The 23,260-nt window shown below is 38.6% G+C and overlaps 1 protein-coding gene across 3 annotated transcripts in view; it reads right to left on the reverse strand.

Annotated features, from left to right (window-relative positions):
* grm4 (glutamate receptor, metabotropic 4) overlaps positions 1–23,260 on the reverse strand; it is a 147,915-nt gene that overhangs the window by 73,995 nt on the left and 50,660 nt on the right. For all 3 annotated transcript variants that reach the window (XM_034313851.2, XM_026919846.3, XM_026919856.3), the window contains one exon: positions 14,180–15,022. In XM_034313851.2, coding sequence (XP_034169742.1) covers positions 14,180–14,704 — 525 coding nt within the window. In that variant the 5' untranslated portion in view covers positions 14,705–15,022. The remainder of the gene's footprint in view (positions 1–14,179; positions 15,023–23,260) is intronic.

The raw sequence follows: 23,260 nt of genomic DNA on the forward strand, positions 1-23,260 counted from the left end.
ATTTACCGACATATTAACTGCTGGCTATCAGATCCAAATGGGACTCTAAAATAGTGCTTTATTAAATGCAGGTGCACTTGGGGGCAGACCAGTTAAGCCTATGGATAAGACTCATAAAACAGATTCACCCTGTTCAGGGTCATGGTGAACCCAGAGTCTATCTCAGTAACACTGGACGCAAGGCAGGGGAATTTACCATGAATAGGACATCAGTCCATCTTAGGGCACTGTGCACATACACACACTCACATCTAGGTGCAATTTAGTGTAGCCAGTCCACCCACATGCATGTTTTTGGACAGTGGAAGGAGAAACCTGAGGAAACCCACAAGACCACATGGGGAACATAGTAAACTCCACACAAACAGTAACTTGAGCTCAGGATCAAACCCAGAACCGAGGGAATGTGAGGCAGTAAAACTATCCACTGCATCGCAGTGTGATTAATTCTTACATATGATTGGTCAGAATATGTTGATTCATTTTCTATAACAGCACGGCTCAGACAGTAGACCAAAGAAAAAAGAAAGAACAGTCAGTAAGTTTAGTAACAGCCAGTAAGTTTTCCATCTCGTGAAAATCTTCAGTGCAGCAGAGTTTGTGTTTTCAGGTTTCTTGGTAACATGACAAGCTGCATGACAAGAGAGAGAGGCTGGAGAGAGACTAACTATTTTTAGCTGCTGTACCGTGAGTTATAATAGGAACTAACTTGTTTTGCAGACATTTCACAACATTATACATAACTATAAATGGTTACAAAGTGTGATGTGTCATTCACTAAACATTACATTAAAACTGTAATCTTTGGCAAATCGCTGTGCTGTAGGAGGATTAAAACGCTTTTGTATATGCTGATATTAGGAAACAATCAACTTTGGGGTGGTGGTTATCATTTATTATTTTCAGCATAAGAGCATACCTCATCATCTTTTATTCCTTAATTGATATATATGCAAAAAAACTTCACTTTGCTTTATCATCCCAATATTTATGAAGAGCTCTGTAAGGTTCCTAATTTAATTACATAGTGTTAACTTGATGCTTGTTACCAAAGGTACATAATCAAATAAACAGTACAGCCTTGTTTGAATGCCTGTGAAAAGCAGTGTATGCTCTATTTGTGCATGATGTTTTTTTCCTTGGTGATGAGTGTACAGACAGCAGACAGGTAAAGAGTTTCCCTACCCCTTTCTGGATGCTATGGAGCCATTACTGCTTTGTACTGATGCACACTAATGCTCGGAAACAAAAGAGCCTCTCTCCTGTCAAGATCTGTTCAGTTAATGAACACTTCCGCTCAAGTGAGTTCCTTTAAGAGCCACTCTAAATAAGAGTGCAGCACACAAGGCTCTTCCTCGGGTGTTGTCTGACTCAACAGACTGAAGAGTTTAGACTTTGCCCTTCACCACCAGATGAGAATGTGTCTCTGGAGATAAAGATGCAGCGTAGTATAAAATGGCATCTTCTTATCACAAATGAGGACACTTGGGAAAATAACAATACAAAGTGTGTGGCATGACTTCATTTCAGGTGAAATGTAACCAAGTTGGATTTTGATAGAACCCTGGCAGGGTCACTGATCTCCAGAGAGATTTAAAAGAGGAAGTATGTATGGGTGACAGTCAAGGCCTTGAAAACAGCTATTAAAGTGAACAATGGGATGACAACTCCAGAAGAAGTTTTCCTCCATGAAAACCCATGATGACTACCAGTATTTATTTTGGGAATATTTGAGTGGACAAAGTTTCAGTCAAACAAAACTAAATTTGAAAATCTCACAAAACTCAACAAACCCTGTCTCATCAGATATATAAAATTTCACAACCATTTCATTTCACTGATCTGCACATGGAGAACATCTGGTTCAACATCTGGCATTATAACCCATTTCTTCCACCACAACTTCATTTCATCTGTCCCAAAAACTCTACTGTCATGGAAAAATTGTTGACCAGCAGACATTAAAACTTAATAATAATATTATATACAAACTCTGGGGCTGCATAAGGAAAGTGGAACAACATAGCAAGTAGGTTATTTATCAATGCCAAAGTAGAGACAAAATAAAAAGCTTTCATAAGGCAGCAGATTGCTGCTGGCGTGTTTGCCATCGAACACACTTGACAGTGTAAACAGATTTGTCAGCCAGCTTGGCTATCACCTCTCAACTAATGGGATTGAAAAGAAATGGGCACACGGTGCAGATATTGAGCAGGAGTGTTAATCTTGATTCAGCTGTCATTTCCCCAACGAGGTGTTAAATCAATACAGATATGGTGTCCCAGTCCTACACTTTGATTCTCAGCATCCGGCAGAAGACGAAAGCCAAGACGTTAGTGAGGATTATGTAAGCAATTTGCAAAGACTCTTAGAGTAAAGACAAATTAATCAAGCTTTTTGTTGAATGAGCTCAATCAGGGGAGTTGTCAGGAGTAGATCTTGTCATCCCACCATACAAATAACGATGTTCCATTCTTCACTCACTGCGGAGGAAGAATCTTAGTTAAATCAAAACAGCCCCATGTACCAATAAACAGCTTGAGCAGTGGCCATTTCTTTCACAAATTTAACACAGAAAACATTTACATGCAATAACAAAAACCAGCTGTCAAGATCTAAAATATATGACATAAAGCGGGCTTCACCATTTTAATTTTTTTCTTCACTAAGCTTAGACAGCACCTAGTAGAATTATTAGCAAATTGTCCAATCCTTGGCTTCTCGGTTGCACAACAGAAAAGTATTTATCCTATCATCAAAAGATAGTGAATTTGAATCCACAGCCATCCATGGCCAGGACCCAAGGGAGCAAAATTCCCTTCTTTCCCTGTCAATCACAGTGATGCTAGCCAATCAAAGGCATCTATGAACTCATGTATTAGGAAGAGGGCAAATAGTGCTTTCCTCAGTTTGCCATGTGACACAGCATGAGCAGCAGTTCAAAAAGATGTCTCTTGGACATGTCTCTTGGAGCGAGCATGTGTTGGGCTTCACCCTCCCCAGTTGATAGCTGCTGTATGATAAGAGAGAGCTGGCTGGCTGGTGGGTGGCCAAATTAGGGGGAAATTTTCCAATCTTTTTAATAAACTCAGGCTCTGTAGTTGCACGTTTGTTATTTTAGTGTGCTGAAGAAAATCTTTTCCCCCCAACAGAAAAAAAAACAGGTAAACACGTAAAAAAAATCCAATGTGGTTTTAGTTCTCAGTGAATTTCTCAGTTCTCAATGAAATGAATCACTAACTCATTCTGAATACTTTGAAAGGATGCCAATTCTAAGCTACATTTCTTCTTATATTAAAATCGAAAAGCACTGTGTCAGAATAAAATGAGCTGTGATTTATTGTAAGTATCATCATTCAAACTGATTAACCTAGGTTTTATGACTGGACATGCGTGGCCCCAGTACCCCCACCAACACCATTTTTTTTTATGAGAAACACGTCTGGCTTTACACAGCAGTATCCTCCCTGTCACATTAGTATTTATCTCAAATGACTCGCTAATATCGTCCAGCAGCAAAGAAGAGGAAAAGTGACCTTAATATAGACACAATTGATTTTACCTTTGTAGCACAGCGTATTATATCAAGGCGAATTACATCAAGTAGCAACTTTGATTTGCTACTTTGGATGAAACTCATGGCCTAAATCAGTGTATGATATTGTTAATATGGGCAATTACTTAAGAGGAAATTTGCCATCATATTCCCGTGGTGTTTTTTTTTTTTTACACAGCTTACTCCTGTTCAAATCCATATTGCACACCGATGTGAAAATAGCCAAAAGTATCTGTCTTTTTTTTTTAACTGCTGAGGCATTTTGCTCATTTTGTTGATGATAGGGAATTTCTGAAAATCCATGTCTTATAGAAACACCATGCACTTTCAAACTGCCACTATGAGTTGTTACACTGTGGTTGTTCTACACAGCACATTTTCTACAGAAGTAAAATAAATTGCAGTAGGAACATGAAGGGAGAAAATGTTCTCGGCTGTGGGGAATTGACCACTACACAGAGGTGCAGTGTAAGTCAGAACTAATCTCAGTCTAAAGGGCCAATGTCAATGCTGGACCTGACAAGTGTGTTGGAACAAGGCAGGGGGCAGGAGCAAATTCCCCCAGTGAGTTTAACTGAGTTCAGGTTCCAGAAACTGTTCAGAAATGCTTATGTCAAGCCGTAGCTTTTAGTTTGAAACTGATACTTTCTGATGTCTGATGTTGAACTACCCTGTACAATTTATTCCAAGTATAGACTGGGACCCTGTTACAAAACTTCCCAGTGTATTTGTTTTGGTCTGCATGGAGATGTTGAATTAACTCTTGCAATGTTCACTTGGCTCCAAATGGACTGTAGGTGTTAATTCAAGGTGGATGATTTTCACTCTGTTATTTCAGTTTAAAAACATTGCCAATGAAATGGCAGAATGCCATCTTATAAACTTACTGCTGGATGCCAGTTGGCTGAAATTGGATGTGAGATTTTGTGCCATTAATCTCTTATATATACAAACAAGCTAGAATAAGTTTTGATCCAGTCAGATCTTAATGCTGTAATAAGCAGCACTCTCAGAAGTAGACAGAAGTGTGTTTCTGATAAGTAATAAAAGCTTCCTCATTCAGAAGGCACAAAATGAAAATTATAAACCTTTCTAATTTGCATTCAGAAGGTGGGGCAATACTAGGGGGAATATTTTTTAGATAATATTTCAGTTCATACTAAGTAATAATCACGCTAGTCATAGGGATGTAACAATTTATTCAATGAATGAGCACATCATTTGCAACTCCTGACAATTCAACTGCATCTAATAGTTAATACTGCAATCACGTCTCCTTTTTGCAATCAGCGCTTAATTGATTAGAAATTATGATGATCTGAAACCAAAGTGATATTTTTTCATTAAAAGCAAAAAGACTGTGGTGTGCTATTCAGAAATGTGGTTTTTATGTACTTATGTCTTCTATATCCCATGCTTCCAAATAAGTGTAAAGAAATTATAAACTAATATTCGTACATTTCATCCAGTTTCACAAGAATATACACTTTCAAAAGTTTTAATTTGGTATATGTAAATCTTTGCCCTATCATTCTTTATTTTTTCACTCATGTGGTAAGCAAGGCTTATTGTCAATTGCTGCGCACCCTTAGGTAGAAATGAATGAGTAGCTTTACAGGTAAAAAAATCTTCGAAGAATTGTGGGAAATCTGTGTAAAAGACTTGACGAGCAGATTCAGTCTCAGAAGGGTGGGCACTGCTTTACTCCCTAAAAACTTAATAGGGATTGTGGTCTTGTAAGGAAGTCATCTGATACAGAGTAGGGAGTAGAATGGGGAGTGAATTAAAAATGCAATGAAATACATCAGTGACAAAAAAATCCAGTCCCCACCTATGCCTACTGTACAACCTGTCCCTGTTGAGTCAAATCAAGTCAAGCCAATTCAAATGTGGTGAGTTCATTCCTCATTAGGACATATTTTCTGACCATATTATAAGGTTGCGTCTGGATTAAAAATGAATGGCATAGAACCATATAATAATAAGGTTACAATTTCACAAACTATATGGTTAAATATGTGTGGCACAGTGATGCAGCAGGTAGTGTTGATGCCTCAGAGTTCCAGGGTTCAAGCTTGAGCTTGAGTTACTGTCTGTGCTGAGTTTCATATGTTCCTCCTGTCTCCGTGTGGGTTTCCTGATCCTCCGGTTTCCACCCACCTCCCAAAAACATACATGTACATAAATTGGTTGTACTAAATTGGGTGTTTATGAATATAAGAATATGAGCACGTAGTGCCCTGTGATGGACTGGCATCTCATTCAGGGTGTTTTCCCACCTGAGGCCTAGTGTTCCTAGCACAGGTTTTGGATCCACTGCAGCCCTGACCAGGGTAAAGAGGTTACTGAAGAAAAATTAATGAATGAATCTGGTTAATAAATTACTGAATCAAATAAGTCAGATATTAGTTAAATGAGTCAAATAATAAGAAATAAAAAATAACAAATAATAAAAAAATAATAAGTCAAAAAGAGAAACAAAAAAAATAAAAATGGCAACCACTAAGTCATAATTGTTTACCCACAACACAGTTTATTCTGATCAAAATTTCTACGTAATAGAAGTCATGGGTGTGCTGGAGTGCCATGTGCTTGTGTTTGTTTTAGTTTTTGTTCTAGTTCTGTCTCTGCCCCATTATGTCATTCATTTGTTTCCTGATTGTGTTCACCTGTTCTGTGTTTAGTTATGATTACTTTGTCTATTTATACTCTCTTGTTTCTCATTGCAAAGTTTTATCATGCACTTAGTTACTAAGTGCATGATAAAATTGGCAGAATTAGAGTGGAGGTCAAAGATTGTAAATAAGAAAGGTGTGTGTGGAGTGTACTTAGAGTTTGCAAGGGCAGTGTCCAAACAGGCATTGATCATGCTATTCTCCTCGATAGACTGGAAAATGTAGTAGGCATTAAGGGACTGGCCCTTTCCTGGCTCTTATTTGACTGATCGTTATCAGTTTGTAAACATAAATGTTGACTTCTCTTCTCAAACTGAGGTAAAGTTTGGTGTCCTGCAAGGCTCTGTTTTAGGCCCATTGCTCTTTTCTTTATATACGCTACCTCTGGGTAAAATTATTCGTAAACATGGTATTAGCTTCCACTGTTACGCTGATGACACACAGCTGTATGTTTCAGCAAAGCCAGATGACAGACACCAGCTTAATAAAGTTGAGGAATGTGTAAAAGACATTAGAAACTGGATGCTTATTAACTTTCTCTTACTTAATTCTGACAAGACAGAAGTACTTGTACTAGGACCACATGCAGTTAGAAGTAAGATTTCTAATTACATAGTATCTCTGGATGGCCTTTCTGTTTCATCATGTGCAGCAGTAAAAGACCTTGGTGTGATTATCGACTCTAGTCCTTCTTTTGAAGCTCACGTAGATAATATAACTAGGATCGCTTTCTTTCATCTCTGAAATATTGCTAAAATAAGAAATATATTGTCACTACACGATGCAGAAAAATTAGTTCATGCTTTTGTTACCTCTAGGTTGGATTATTGTAATGCCTTACTGTCTGGATGTTCCAGCAGGTGCAAAACAAGCTCCAGTTAGTCCAGAATGCAGCAGCAAGAGTCCTTACTAGAATCAGAAGATATGACCACATCACCCCTATCTTATCCACACTGCATTGGCTCCCAATCAAATTTCGTATTGATTATAAAATACTACTATTGACCTATAAAGCAATAAATGGTCTCGCGCCACAGTACCTGAGTGAACTTTTGGTCTTTTATGATCTGCCACGCCTACTCAGATCAAAAGGTGCAGGCTATTTGTTGGTACCTCAAATAGTGAGGGCTACAGCTGGGGATAGAGCTTTCTCTTACAAAGCCCCACAGTTATGGAACAGCCTTCCACTTAGTGTTCGGGGCTCAGACACAGTCTCAGTGTTTAAGTCTAGGCTGAAAACATATTTGTTTAGTCAAGCCTTTTGTGAATAGTTTTTTCTTAGGTACAGGGGCAGGTCTGGAGAGTTCACAGGCATAGAGTGTTGTGGTGAACTGGGATGTTTGGATGCTGTCGCCCCCCCACTCTCACGCATTCACTCAGGTTTCTCGACGGTGGAGTGGCTGGCTGCTTTATGTCCCAGGGTGCCCTCATGTCTGTGTTAGCTTCTGGCTGTCCCTTTTAGTTATGCTGTCATAGCTAGTCTTGCCGGAGTCCCTGCTTGCACTCTGCACCCAAAGTACATTGTCCTTAACCATTAGAGGACAAAAGCTTACCTAACAATCTCTCCCTCTGTCTCCATCTCTCACTCTCTCTCACTCTCTGTCGAGCTACACATGCTACTTCTGAGATGCCAGTGATCCTAACCCCTTCTGTTCCTCCTCTCTGCCTGACCCATCCTGATGCCCTACTTCTGGTTGGAGTTCTCATTGGTTGAGTTTGCACGCTGCTGCTGGGGGTGGTCCCATATGGATGGCCTGAAGAACCATTTGGTTTGCTGGGGATAGTGCCACCTGGGGGCTGTGGAGATAGCTTGCGGATCACATATGGGGAGCTGTACTGCGATGGCTTGGGACTGCGATTGTTGCAGTGGCTTTGTGGCTGCGGTTGCCACGAGCACCTTCGTACTCAGGACTCCATCAGTGGACAGTGGATAGATTTTAACCAACTGGACTTCTTGCAAAAACTGTGATGAATTTATTGGTTGCACAATTGCACTATTTGTCCATATAGTACACAATAATAGAAGGGATTTATTTATAATTGCACTATCCATTGCACCCAGATGAGGACGGGTTCCCGTTTGAGCCTGGTTCCTCTCAAGGTTTCTTCCTCATATTGTCTCAGGGAGTTTTTCCTTGCCACCATCGCCTCTGGCTTGCTCATTAGGGATAAATTCACATATTTACTATATATTTTTTGTGAATCCATTTATTTCTGTAAAGCTGCTTTGTGACAATGTCCACTGTTAAAAGCGCTATACAAATAAAATTTAATTGAATTGAATTGAAGTCTGAGCTTTGTTTCCCGTGTTCTGTGTTCTATGCCCATAGTGCTTCCTGGTTTTGACCCTAGCTTCCATTTGTTGATTCTCTTTTATGGATTGCCCTGTATTAAGCCTGCCTGCCTGTGTTTTGACCTTTGCTATGGACTTTGATTATGATTATTGGATTTGGCCCAATAAAAGCAATACTGAGTTTAGGCACGTCTGCCCTGCCACACTAACTATATAGAATAGCATGTTATATCCTGTATTGATTGCAAAGTTAATTTAGGTTTTACTGATCAATTAACATGTGACACTTTTCTGGATTTTATTGGACTTTTTTATGGAAAAAAAAAATGTAGTGCCTCAGAAAGCATTTCTGATCAATGGTCAGTTCTAAGGTACAAAGTATTGCTATTATTCTGGGCAAAATCAGTGATCCATTTTAAATGTCAGTGATGTATACACATGAAATTCACTAACATCTATAATACATCATTCATATTAGCATGTAACAAATTTGTGATAAGCAAACAAAATGTATTCTAACTATATAAAATAAAAGTTTTTTGTTTGCTTTACGAATTATGCATTTAATTACTTACTGGGGTCCACATTTCATTAAAAGCAACAAGGTTGGTAGAAGTGGTCACTGACAACTAGAACTAAGCATTTATAGAATTAATGAAAATGGTAATGCTTGTTTCAGGTGATGGACATACATGATCAAAAATGTGGCTCCTCTGTTATGATGCTTTCTTGTATGCTTTACATATTCTTCAACTTTAAATACAATGTTTTGAGCAACTTAATAACAGCATGAAAGTAATTGATCCCATATTACATCATATGAGTCTTAAAAAAGTAGTATCCCAAAAAAAAAAAAAAAAAAAAAAACCTTGTGATATGATTGTAAATGGATATGTCTGAGATGCCCCTGAAAGGTTCCAAGGCCAGGGGAAAGAGCAATGCACCAGCATTCACTTGCCCACAGGGTATAAAATGTGCAATCAAGAGTGAAAGCCTCCTCTTGCGCCAACTGGCTAGTAAGCTGTGCATTCAATTCAGTGAAATCTCTGTCAAATATGAACAGAATAATGGAGGTCAACTGCAAGTGAAAACTCTTTTTAAGAAATAAGGTTCTGTATATGCAATAGCTATAAAAAAAAATGCTAGTTTAGACATAGGATTGTTGATCACAGTGTAGTAAAGTGTTAAACCAAAACAGTGTTGATGAATATACAGCTATGAATCTGGTCTTAAGCATATTGTTTTTTCCCCAGCACACAATAATTCCTCCTGTTAAACGAATGGTGCAGACAAATGCCTATGGTCCGAGATAATGTATGTAGCAACGTGAAAAAATTCAAGCACCATCACAGGAATACTAACACAAACTTGAAACTTACTAATCAATAGATCCCCCTGAAAGCCAGGGCTGCCATCCTTTATTCATGACACTTTATGCCCAGCCCAGGTGTTATTTATCACTCTCTCTCATGACATCTACACTGGAAGCATATGTATTATAGCACTATTGATGACATACCAAAGTGTAATAATATTACAGACTATGTTCATGACTCCTGAGGATGAGGAATTGTTTTGTTACACACCACTATGAGAAGAAGTGGCACAAATACAGCATTTTAATTATTGCAAGATTAATCACTATGTTAAACATTCCACAGACCCACAATTTTGATCTCCTCTGTGAACCGTAACATAAATTTAGTTGGCAACTCTGCATTTCAGGAACACATAAAGAAGCGAGCTGGAGGCGGACATGGCTGTAAACTTTATTAGTGCTTAAAGTTTGACAGAGGGCCTCTGCCAAGAGAGATGAATAATGAAAGTGGTGCAGCATGCCTCTTCCCTAAAATGTATTAGCCTCTTCTCAGCAGCCTCAGTCTGTGGTTATGACTTTTGATGAGTTCAACACAGAGAAGCTGCAGAGGACCCCCAATCTTATGTAATGCCAATGTGAAATATTAATCAGGTAAATCACAGGACGCCTGTCCAGACGCGGCTTGCTGCTGAGCAGACAGCTTTTCTCTGACGTCCTCTGAATGTGAGTGCCAGACCTTCCACATCAGGGTGTGTATGAGTGTATATGTGCACGTACTTGTGTGTATGTGTGTTCAAGTTTATATGAGTGTAACCAGACCTTCTGCTGGCATGCGTTAGTTTTCATTCTCCAAGAGATGTTTCAGTTTCTGTAGTTTCATGAAGCAATAGCCAAATCTGATGAAGCTGTAATAAACTCACTCCGGCTGTCTGGAAATGAAGTGCATTCTGCTGATTTGCAAATCCACCGTCTGTCCTCAACAACCAAAGTGCAGCAAGACACTAGCACTTTTACAGCCTTAGTGTTTAATCCATACAAAGGCTGGAACATTTAAAAGAGACTTTTAGCCTAATGGTCTATAGAACATTTTTCAATCAAGCAAGTACATGTTTAATCTTGACCCCCCTTCTTGTGAATGCTTTGAATGGTAATGGCTAGGTCATGGCAGAAGTCATTCTCTAAGTGGATTGTAAATGTGGTACATAAAGTCCAGCTGCACAGTTACCGTGCCATTCCAGTAACAAAAGCACCAAACTGGGAGAAGAGGGAGAACGATAAGAATGGGATGGGTATCATGGTGACCATTAGAAGAAAACATTGTTTGGAAAGAAGTGAGTCATTTATTTTCAGTTACAGGCAATGATTGGAACAGCACTAATTCTTGACTTAGTGAAGTATACATAAATAAAAGGGAATACAAATCACATAAGAGTTGAATAGTTAAAACTGACATGTGAAAGTATGCATGTTAATTAAAAATGGCTTACTATTTAACCATGTAAATGCCGTCACTCTCATAACTACTGATCTTTCCTGTTAGTTTCACTGTATTGACTGAATAATTCATAGTAGGTCCTGAATAATGTTCTAAGCGTGAACAATGCAAATAACTGAATAAAACTGAACAAGCAGAGAATTTAATGGTTTAAATCATATATGGTCTTCTCTGAGCAGAGCTGGAACAAATGAACTCTGTAGCTCTGTAAGTCAATTTAACACGGGTGATTTTAATGTGCAGATCTCAGATAAAACTTCATACTGAATGCAACAGACAGACAGGCAGACAGATACACACACACACACACACACACAAGCCTTGCTGTTTAAAAATGAAAAAGTATAATTTTCACATTTCATTTTTTATAAAATGTCTTGTAATATATTTTGTACATAGTGAAGTAAAAACAGATTGTTTTGTAACGGAATGGTGGTTACAAAATATAACTTGAATATATTCAAGTAAATAAGTATGAATTAACCACAGTAAAACCAGTTAATGTACATCACATAACCCTCTTACATTTATAATTCCTGTCCAGCTGGACTTTGAACACCATAAGTGTTAATTCTACACTAGGCACTCGTTCAGGACCATACATTCTTCAGAACATAAATGATATATGATTCTTACAGGAACAGCAAAGTAAAATTTAAGAGCTGATGATGGAAGAGAATTGCATATGGACAATTGTGTCCTAGCAAACATGTACTGTCAGAAAGACTGTTGCAGTGTAGCTGGTATTGAAATGAAGAAGTGTTTGTGCCCAAATCCCCACAAAACCCCTCATTCCCCACCCCAGCTTTCCCTCTGAAGAGTGGCACTGCCAAATATAACTCTTATTTTAGATTTATTCAGTTTTTTTCTATCTCTTCATTTAATGTTCAGCACCTCTCTCACTGGATAGCCTGGGCTGTGGATCAGATCCTAATGCAAGGCCGATAGGAAACAATATCTAGGTAGAATTTCCTTCATTACTCGTTGACCTGTGAACACATACACTTCTCACATGCCAGCAAAATTTGATTATGTAACTAAACAGAGTTTGCTGAAAATGAAAGGCAGCTCTGATCTTTTCGGGTGGTTGCTGGAACAATAAACTCAGTGACAGATATGGTTCCATGAGCATAGGCTTTAAATGAGTCCAAATAATTCTGGTAAACCAGCTGAATTAATAAATGCATAGGAGGTAATGAAGCTGCACTGAGCTTCCTCTAAACTCCCTGGATCATTGGGATCCATGTGTCTGTTGATCCAAATCTCAAACCAAACAAGAGACGACAGTGTGCTCTGAATCTGAAATCATACCTGGCTAGGTAAAACTGTTAGACAGTAAAATTTTACAGATGAAATACACATTTTAAATATGAGGCATACCAAATCCGGTCCAAAAGAGAAGAAGAGGGAATCAGTGTGTGATGTTTTGTTCACATTCCACTTTGTCATCTGTGTCTGTTTTGGCTAAATCCACTGCTCATTTGCATATCCATGTTTTTGCCTCAAGTATTCAAGAAATGTGTGCTGTTTGCCATTTATCAAACTGAAGTATTACCCTTCATAACAAAAAGCACATATATCAAGAAAATGCTAGATCTTTGAAAATGGAGGAGCTAATTGAAAAGTCTGAGATTGATGAAGTATCAAAATCTATTAAAATGTATGAAAATTCTATGAGCTGAATGAAATGAGTATATAAATATTAAGAGGATACAGATATGCCATTCGAATTTGCAAAGAAAGGAAATTGGAGCATTTCTATGTCACTGTCGTTGCCCATCAGCCCCTGCACATCATGTGAGTCACGTTTATTTCTAATGAGCACTAGTATTTAGCTTTTGGCATTTGTGGCACTCTTTGTCGAGCATTTCATCACTTCATGTTCATGTGTGTTTCCATGTTCTTTTTCATGTTCTTCGTGTTTGTTTTCGTGTATTGCACTTATTAAAAAGTCATCTGCGCTTGTATCCTCCTCCAACCCCATAGCTGGCAGTGACCTGGTGGTTCAGAATGGTTTTGATTCTAAATGCTGGTTGCATTCCTTAATGTTTCTAAAAGCACAGCACAGGGAATGCTCAATTATGACTGGTCAGAAGATGTTGATTAATTAATTTCTAATAGCAGCTCTGACAGTAGTTTTGGTTACAAAGTTTTTGTTAATGCACTCATTCTAATACATTATCATTTCTATAGTAACAATTTACATAGGGGATTGTATTGAGGCCACTCCATGTAAACAGGTTTTAAAAATGTATCTAATCATTAATATGATTCGATGTCTGCGAGCAGACATTTATTTCACATTTTTGTAAGGTGTTTCAAGTGTCAGCACATTGTAAATGTCACGGCTAAAGCTATTCCTTTTAGTTTTCAGACGCAGAAAAGTCTTCAGGATGGGATGTTGTGGTTTTTCAGTAACATCACAAGCTGCGTCATAAGCTAACATAAGTGATATAACATAATAGCTAATATAAGTGATATAAGTGATAACAGGAACTAACTTGTCTTAACTATAAACAAATAAAAATTATTATGTGTTGTTCATCCAGTGTAATCGTTGAAAAATTGCTGTGGTATATAAAACACTTTGGCACAACACAGAATGTTTTATTCCTTATTTATCATTATCTAACTAATAAATAATCACGACATAGCAACTATAGAGAATGTGTTTTTTAAAGGCCTGAATATGTTCAGAGGGTCTAATAATTATATTAACACTGTAACTATGAAGTTTAATGCCAGTGCTCTGTGATTCCTCCAGTCATGATGAGATCTAATTTTTCATTTGCCACAAGTCAGCTGAGGAAGGCATAAAAGAAAGCTTCAACATAGTGCTTACCTTAAACAGGCGGAGGATGTTAGCCACCATGATGGACACGGAGCTGGAGGAAGCCCCAATCACTCCCACAACTCTCTCTGGCTTGGTGATGATGGGTGAGCCACCTCCCTGACACTTCACATCTGTGCCATCCTTCTCTATGAGCGCTTGGACAAAAGTGAGTGACTGCTCTAGAGCATGTGTGTCTCGTGAACAGGTGTCAAGAATACGGGCCCCCAGTGTGATATTAGGGAGAAGCTCATGGTCATTGTTGATGCGGTCCAGAGCGAAAAGCATGGCTTCCAGACGATGGATGCCCTTCTCCTTCTTCAGCTCCCCACAGGGTTTTCCATTGTGACCTCGTGCGTGAACTGGAAACAGGCCTCCCAGGGAGATGTCTCCATCAATGCGGATCGAGTTTAGATGTGTGTGGCCGGGGCCCTTGGGTCTTGCTTCCAACGTGAGCAGGAAGAGATTGAGAAAAATCAACAAACACAAACCAAGATGGATGGTCCTCCCACCAACGACGAGCAAGATAGGAGACATTTCAGCAGCCCAGTGTTTACTCAGTTCTCTCTTTTTTTTAATCAAAACTGTTGCTTACTTTATTAGATGATGTGTATAGGAGTCCATGAAGGAGACAGTGTCATTTGAGATTTGTGAAGTAGTCTGTTGGATAGTGTCACCAACTCTGCCACACTTCCCTTTTTCCCTCCATTAAGACACCTCTAGCTGGGATTAAAGCTTAACCATAAATCATGAATCTTTCTGTTCCACTGGATTTGCAGTCTCTTTTTTCCAAAGCAGATGAACAGAAGTCTGTTCCTGGGGCCCACAGAGATTTGCCCACCAATGAGTTACTTCCTACAAAAAGAAAAAAGCAGTAAGGAAGTGACAAAAGAGACAGATCAGATGAACAGCCACAGCATCTTGCTGAAAACTGTCATTTTTTTGTCTTTCTCTCACATGTTCCCTCCCTTTGTGTGCATCTATAATTTAAAAGGTTGCTATGGGTTCCAAGGTTGGAAAGGAAATGTGTTAGTGCTCACATACTGGATCTCTTTGAAACATTTTGAATGAAGAAGCTGCATTGTGATAAAGAACTGCTCTGCTATGTGCTGGGATTCCATAAATTACAGTGCAGCTTAACTTTTTGATATTATTTTAACTGAAAATTAAGCAATATTGCACAATCAAAAGGGTAGCCAGATCATAGCTGTGCTGATAATCAGTAGAACAGCAAGGTTGCAAGTGTGATATTGCTTTTATACAACAGTTCTATAAACAAGAAATTAATTTTGAGTAACTGACATTTCAGACACTATATGGCCAAATGTTTTGGTTTTTTTAGGATAAAGCTTGGTGTATTGCCATGTCAACGCACAGATTGACAACCCGTAGTAAGTGTAGTAATGGTGTCAGTGTAATGAACTACTGCTAGAATTGGAATTTTGTGTAGCAAACACAGAGAAGCAGAATGAAATTTACCAGTGCTGTCATATGAAATATGAGAAATCTTGGAACGCCATTTAATATCTGATTATGTTGGCACAACATATTATTTAAAGATGTCATTATTTCTACTTCATATATCATTATTTCAAGATTGTATTTCATTATTCTAGCTTATAATATACTGTACTGTGCAAAAGCCTTAGGCACCTTAATACTAATACTAATATTATTCCTAATACTAAGACTAATATTAATACTAATTTGTCGAATATGTTTATTTTATGACTTAAAGAAAAAGATTTTAGATTTTAGATTTCCAAACATTACTTTTCCAACCAAAATTATATGTTACAGAAAAATGTATGTCAGAGAAGAAGGTAAGCTATTACATAATAGACCACTTTTCAGACAGAAAAAAAAAGAATGCTGGCTGTCACAGACCTGAAAAAAACTGAAGCAAGTGCGACTTTCAAACTCAAAGAACTGTGGTAGATTCTCCAAGATGCTCAGAAATACTTACCCACCAATTTCCTTATAAAACTGTACAAAATGTATCTGAGACTACTGATGCATTTTTCAAGACAAAGGGTTGTCATTGCCATTGATTTTGTTTAGTTTAGTGCTGTTTACAGCTTTTTAAGTAATATTTTATGTAGAAAACATTTAATTGCATTATTTTTGGAGGCATCTCTGCTTTACGTCATTTCTTTACATGTGCCTAAGGCTTTTGTACAGTACTGTATGTGTTTACCAATGTTAGTGTAACAAACACTTTAGCTTCAATTAATGGTCAAATGGTGCTGATAGGAACACTTAAATGATATAATACAGTAAGTATGTTAAATTCCAATAGCTTAAATGACTGCAATACCATGGAATTCTGTCAATTTAATGCTAGGAGTCAAAACCTTGACCATACTGGAATGCATTAAAGTGCATTACCAAGCATTAATATGTTTCAGTGGATTTCCACTTAAGCAACATGTGGCTTATTTTCTATCTCGGATTCATCATACGGACTAAGAATTATTATTACTATAATTAGAGTTATTTAATTGTCAAATAAAAAAGAATCTTAATAGGATGAAAGAATTGGAAAAATGGCAGGGAGGTATACACAGACTTACAAAGACACACACACACACACACACACACACACACACATACTATACATACATACCAACATTCACACATACTGTACATAAAATAGTTTAAGCAAGACCTGAATGCTAACATAGCAAAGATGAGATATACATGGGAAGGAATGCTAAAAAAAGAAACAACAGGGGAGTATAGAATAATCATCATGTGTATAAATGTACAGGTAGGTAAATTAATCATGGTCCTAAGAGAATGGGTGATTGATTCAGAAGAAAGGACAAGCCTTAAGGTATACATCTCCTTTGTTTTTATTTTTGCTTTAAGAAAAAGAGAAAACAGAATACCAATAGATCCAAAGTGAGGGGCTAAAGCAGACTATCAGTACAAAATGCAGCAGCATACCGTGAGCCAAAAGCCCAAAGCGTCATAGCACGTTTGAACACTTGGCCTTTAAATCTACAGAAGTCGTTCTGAGAATATGAATGGGGAAAACAAATGGAAAAGAGATAAAAGTGGGCTATCAGTGCAAAATTGCTTGCAGTTTCATCAACTGTGAGCATTCTCCGTCATACCACCAGTGACGTGAACCGGGTTTTCAACACACTTGAAAGTCTGCTAGACAAAAACCAGAAATGTCATTAAAAAAATACACTCAACACACTCAATAGTGTTGTGTTTCCAGTCCATCTTATTCAAGGACTCTCTAGTTTTTGTGGCATTTTGTTTCAGATAGTGTGTACAAAACTACGGGGTCATAATTTTTTATATGTGGTACCACACACACACACATTATATATATATATATATATATATATATATATATATATATATATATATATATATATATAATATATATATATATACATATATATATATATATATATATATATATATATATATATATAATATAGGTATTTCTGGCACCAGACATTTGCAGTGGATCCTTTAAGTCCTGTAAGTTGGGGTAAGGTGGGCCTCCATGTATCAGACTTGTTTGTCCAGCACATCCCACAGATGCTCTGGGGAATTTGGAGGCCAAGTCAACACCCTGAACTTTTGTCATGTTGCTCAAACTATTCCTGAACAATTTTTGCAGTGTGGCAGGGCGCATTACCCTGCTGAAAGAGGCCCCTGCCATTAGGGAATACCGTTGCCATCAAGGGGTGTACTTGGTTTGCAACAATGTTTAGGTAGGTCTTATATGTCCAAGTAACATCCACATGAATGCCAGGACCCAATGTTTCCCAGCAGAACATTGTCCAGAGCGTCACACTGCCTCCACCGGCTTGCCTTCTTCCCATAGTGCATCCTAGTGCCATCTCTTCCCCAGGTAAGAGACTTACATGCACGTGGCAGTCCACATGAAGTAAAAGAAACATGATTCATCAGACCAGGCCACCTTCTTCCACTGCTCCATATGCAGCAAGCTACGAGGCACTGTGTGTTCCGACACCTTTCTATCATAGCCAGCATTAACTTTTTCAGCAATTTTTGCTACAGTAGCTCTTCTGTGGGATCGAACCAGACAGGCTAGCCTTCGCTCCCCACTCACATCAGTGAGCCTTGAGTGTCCATGACCCTGTCGCTGGTTCACCGAATGTCCTTCCTTGGACCACTTTTGGTAGGTACTATCCACTGCATGCCAGGAACACCCCACAAGACCTGCTGTCTTGGAGACACTCTGATCCAGTCGTCTAGCCATCACAATTTGCCCTTGTCAAAGTCACTCAGATCCTTAAGCTTGCCCATTTTTCCTGCTTCAAACACATCAACTTTGAGAACTGACTGTTCACTTGCTGCCTAATATATCCCACCCCTTGACAGGTGCCTTTGTAACAAGATAAACAATGTTATTCACTTCACCTGTTAGTGGTTTTAATGTTATGGCTGATCAGTGTATATACAGTATATGCAATTTCATGGAACCGAATGCATGATTGGCTGCTCTCCACTTGTGCAGTGTGTGTGTGTGTGTGTGTGTGTGTGTATGTGTGTTTCTCACCCATCAAACAGAGAAACACACAGGACTTCCACTGCATTTCCAGGTTCCCAGACCAGCTTAGAGGCCAGACCTCACCTCGCTTTGCCTCAGCCTGTGCTAATGTTTGTGTATATCTCATGTTGGTTTATTGTTCTCCTTGGCAACACTAGTTGTAAACAATTATCTAGTGAATATGAGCAAGTGTTTATGGAAGTTATCCCAAGCTTCGAGTCCAGTGAAATGCAGAAATAATCTAATTATATCTAATAGAATCTTGCTAGGTGATGTCAAGTAGGACCAGGGAGGACCTTTACTTACCTTGTTTTCTCTTGGTTCTGTTTAGTTAGGGAGTTATGGAAGACTTCGTATTTAATTTTCCTCTGAATTCTATTAGGTTAGATAGTTCCCTAAAACCCAAAGTTAGATTGCTTTTGTTTATTATTTTCTCTCCTCCCCTCTTTCCTCTTGAGTCACGAGGGCATGGCTCTTCCTCATTTCTTTTTTTATTATGGCCTGACCATAGAGTAGGCTGTTCCCTGGAGGACTAGTGGTTAGGCCACAGTGCTCTCACTGCTGCGGCCCAGGTTCAATTTCCGGACAGCAAACCAACCCCAGCCACTGGGGTTGTGCTCAACAGTGAGCCCTGATAAAATTGGGGAGGGTTGCATCAGGAAGGGCATCCCGTGTAAAAACTGTGCCAAATCAAATACGCGGACCAATGATCTGCTGTGGTGACCCCTAATGGGAGCAGCCGAAAGAGGAACAACAACAACGACCCTGGAGTAGGCTGTAACAGTACAAAAAGATTTATAGTTTTATAGTGAAAGTATACTGACATTTGATTTGCAAATACCTTGGAAAATACTTACTCTCTGCTGCTGTGGATGGCCCCATACTGAGACCATAAAAATTACATCTCCCAGAAACAGTTTGTGCCCAATATAGTATACAATTGTGATAGAGAAATTAGTTATAATATCACAATCTGGTGTCACCCAGAAGAGGATGGGTTCCCTTTTAAGTCTTATTCCAGTCAAGGTTTCATCATCATGTTGTCTCTGTCCTGCTCATTAAGGTTCTAAATATAAATCTACCTCCAGATTTCTGTAAAGTTGCTTTGTGACAATGTCTAGGGTTAGGTTGTAAGCACTATACAAATAAAAACTGAATTGAATTGCACTGAAAATACGATAAATAAGTTAAAAAAAAAAAGATAAACATTGTAAATAGCACTGGGTTGATTAATAACAGTAAATGTATAATATACATTATAATCAACAACAATCAATATAATCAACAACCTTTAACATTTCATAGTTTTTGGGTAACTTATTTAAACTAGTAATTTATTTGAAAATTCCACTAGTTAGTAAAATAAGAAGAACTTATTTTGTCAATATTAGCAATTTTAATGGCCCACAACAAACAACCAAATACCCAGCACAAGAACTGCCACTGATCACAATTAGCCATAATTTACTAGCATTCCTGTAAACTGTAATTTTCTGTACATACATGTTGTCTGTTCATCTGACTCCAAGACAAGGAAGTAATAGCCGTCAAATTAACTAAAGTATTTTATTCATGGTTAGGCTATGAAAGAAACTGTGTTTCTACCTACAACAACCAACAATATTCCAGTGGTTATTTATATTTTCATAGATTCATACCAAGGATGGGCAGTGTAAAGTGAATGACCATATCATCAATATCTGTAAAAATGACCAAACCAAACAGTCACGCACTGATTATTTTCAGAAATACATTCAAACATGGCTTGTGCAGATTTGGCGTCAACCGTGAGCCATGTTCCTTTTGCACCATTTTGACTTAATTTTGCATGGAATTTTAGCTGAGAAAAATGAATAAGCAAGGGTGTTAAATTAGTCATGAAATTTGTATGGCCTTTTTGCACTTTCCGACCTACACAACACCATCATAATGCACAAACATGACTCAGTAAATGAATTGTTTTACCTCAAGCCATACACTGGGTTCTCAGCACTTTAGTAATTCCAATTTCATCGCTTGTTTAAGCTTTAAATTATGCCAGTACTAGTTATTATATTATGCCCTTTTTTAACCATCACACGCAAGAGCATCTCCCACCATCATTCACTAGAAAATACCATAAGCACAAGGTCTTAGTACTTTTTAAATACCAGATTCTTTTGTTAGTCTCAATGAGGCACAAGATAATGAGCAATATTTGCCATTTACATATTTGCTACTTGGCCTACACTTACACTGCCTCCCGAATTTCTCTGCTCTATATCTGCATTCTCCTCACCTCCTGTTCTATTAATATAATACACAGAATCAGCAGAACACTCATACAAGGCTACTACAAAGAATTAGAGGTGGCTTTTCAGCACAAGCAAATCTACTTTTTATGTAAGCATGCTTAGAAAGAAGATCTCTGGGAAAGGGCAAGAACAAGAGGTCCCATGATACATATTTGCCCAAAGCTTAGGAATCCTCAACCAGTTAGGAGAAAGGCCATAAGTATTTAGACAGCGACACAATTTTTTTGTAATATTGCCTCTGTGCACCACCACAATGGATTGGAAATGAAACAATAAAGATGTGATTGAAGTGTATACTTTCAGCTTTTATTCAAGGGGTTTGACAAAAATATTGCATTAACTGTTTAGGAATTACAGCCATTTTTACAGGCCAGAGTGTTCATGACTTGGCTGGATGTTGTGAAGGGGTTTTTCTTCAAAAAGGAAAGAACTCTGTGATCATCCACTTTAGTTGTCTTCCATGGTCTTCCAGGCCTTTTGGTGTTGCGGAGTTTGCCAGTACAGTCCTTCTTTTTAAAGTTTCTGCTATCTCTCTGATAGGTCTGCGTTTGACACGGTGAACCACAAGACTCTCCTATCCACCCTCATGAGCCTAGGAATTCGTGGTGCAGCATGGCAATGGTTTGCTTCCTACCTGAAAGATCGGTCATATCAGGTGACATGGAGGGGATCCACATCAGCTCCTCGCAGACTCTCCACTGGTGTTCCACAAGGCTCAGTACTTGGTCCTCTCCTATTCTCTCTCTATACTCGATCTCTTGGTGCGGTCATATCCTCACATGGGTTTTCATACCACTGCTATGCAGATGACACTCAACTCATCCTCTCCTTCCCTCCCTCAGACTCTCATGTTTCTGCTCGGATATCAGCTTGTCTGGCTGACATCTCATCATGGATGACAACTCACCAGCTGAAACTTAATCCCACCAAAACTGAACTGCTGTTCATCCAAGGTGATTCATCCCCATCTCAGGATCTTGCAATTTCCCTAGACAATTCTCTGATCTCGCCTTCGGTTACCGCACGCAACCTTCGAGTAACCATGGACAATCAACTGTCCTTCTCCTCTCACATTGCTAATCTAACACGCTCTTGTCGATTTCTCCTTTATAACATCAGAAGAATTTGTCCATTTCTTTCCTCACAGGCCACACAGGTGCTTGTTCAGTCCCTTGTCATTTCAAGACTGGACTACTGCAACTCACTCCTGGCAGGTCTGCCTCTGAGCGCCATTCGTCCTCTGCAACTGATCCAGAATGCAGCTGCACGATTGGTTTTCAACCTTCCTAAATTTTCCCACACCACTCCATTGCTGCACCCCCTCCACTGGCTTCCTGTAGCTGCCCGCATCAGATTTAAAACACTGATGCTCGCCTACAAAGCCAAAAACGGACCAGCACCCACTTATCTCAAAGCACTTATCACACCTCGAGCGCCACCACGCTCCCTCCGATCCTCTAGCACTGCTCGACTGGTCCCACCATCTCTCAGGGTACAAGGAAGACATGCATCGAGACTCTTCTCTGTTCTGGCACCAAGGTGGTGGAATGAACTTCCCCTAGATGTCCGAACAGCTGAGTCACTGGCAGTTTTCAAACGACGTCTAAAGACTCACCTCTTCATAAAATACTTAAATTAGCACTTTCACAAAAAAAAAAAAAAAAAAAAAAAAAAAAAAAAAAAAAAAATCACCTCCCCAACGAAGTTTTGGACTGATGGTATTCCTAGTTTGTGACCTAGCGAGCCAATATTAGAATGTATTTTTGATAGACTTCAAAGCACTATTGTAAGTCAATCTGGATAAGGGCGTCTGCCAAATGCCATAAATGTCAATGTAAATGTCTGTTTTGCTTTTTTCAGCCTAATGATGGCCTCCTTCATTTGCAGCAATACGCATATTTGGACCGCATATTGAGAGTTCCCATGAACAGCTACCAAATGCAAATTCAACACTTGAAATCAACCCAGACCTTTTATTTCTTTAATTTGTCACAAACTAAGGAGGGAACAGGTCACATCTGGCCATGAAACTGCTTATCAGTCAAAAGTCCAATTAATTTTGAGCCTGTGAAAATGGTGGTACGCTGTAAAAATGACTGTAATTCCTAACAGTTCATGCAGTATTTTTGTTAAACTCCTTCAATTAAAGCTGAAAGTCTACACTTCAATCACATCTCAAATCCATTCTGCTTCATTTCAAATCCATTGTGGTGGTGTACACAGGCAGAATTATGAAAATCGTGCCATTGTCCAAATACT

Source organism: Pangasianodon hypophthalmus, chromosome 2, assembly GCF_027358585.1.
Source record: "Pangasianodon hypophthalmus isolate fPanHyp1 chromosome 2, fPanHyp1.pri, whole genome shotgun sequence".
NCBI classification, from domain to species: domain Eukaryota; kingdom Metazoa; phylum Chordata; class Actinopteri; order Siluriformes; family Pangasiidae; genus Pangasianodon; species Pangasianodon hypophthalmus.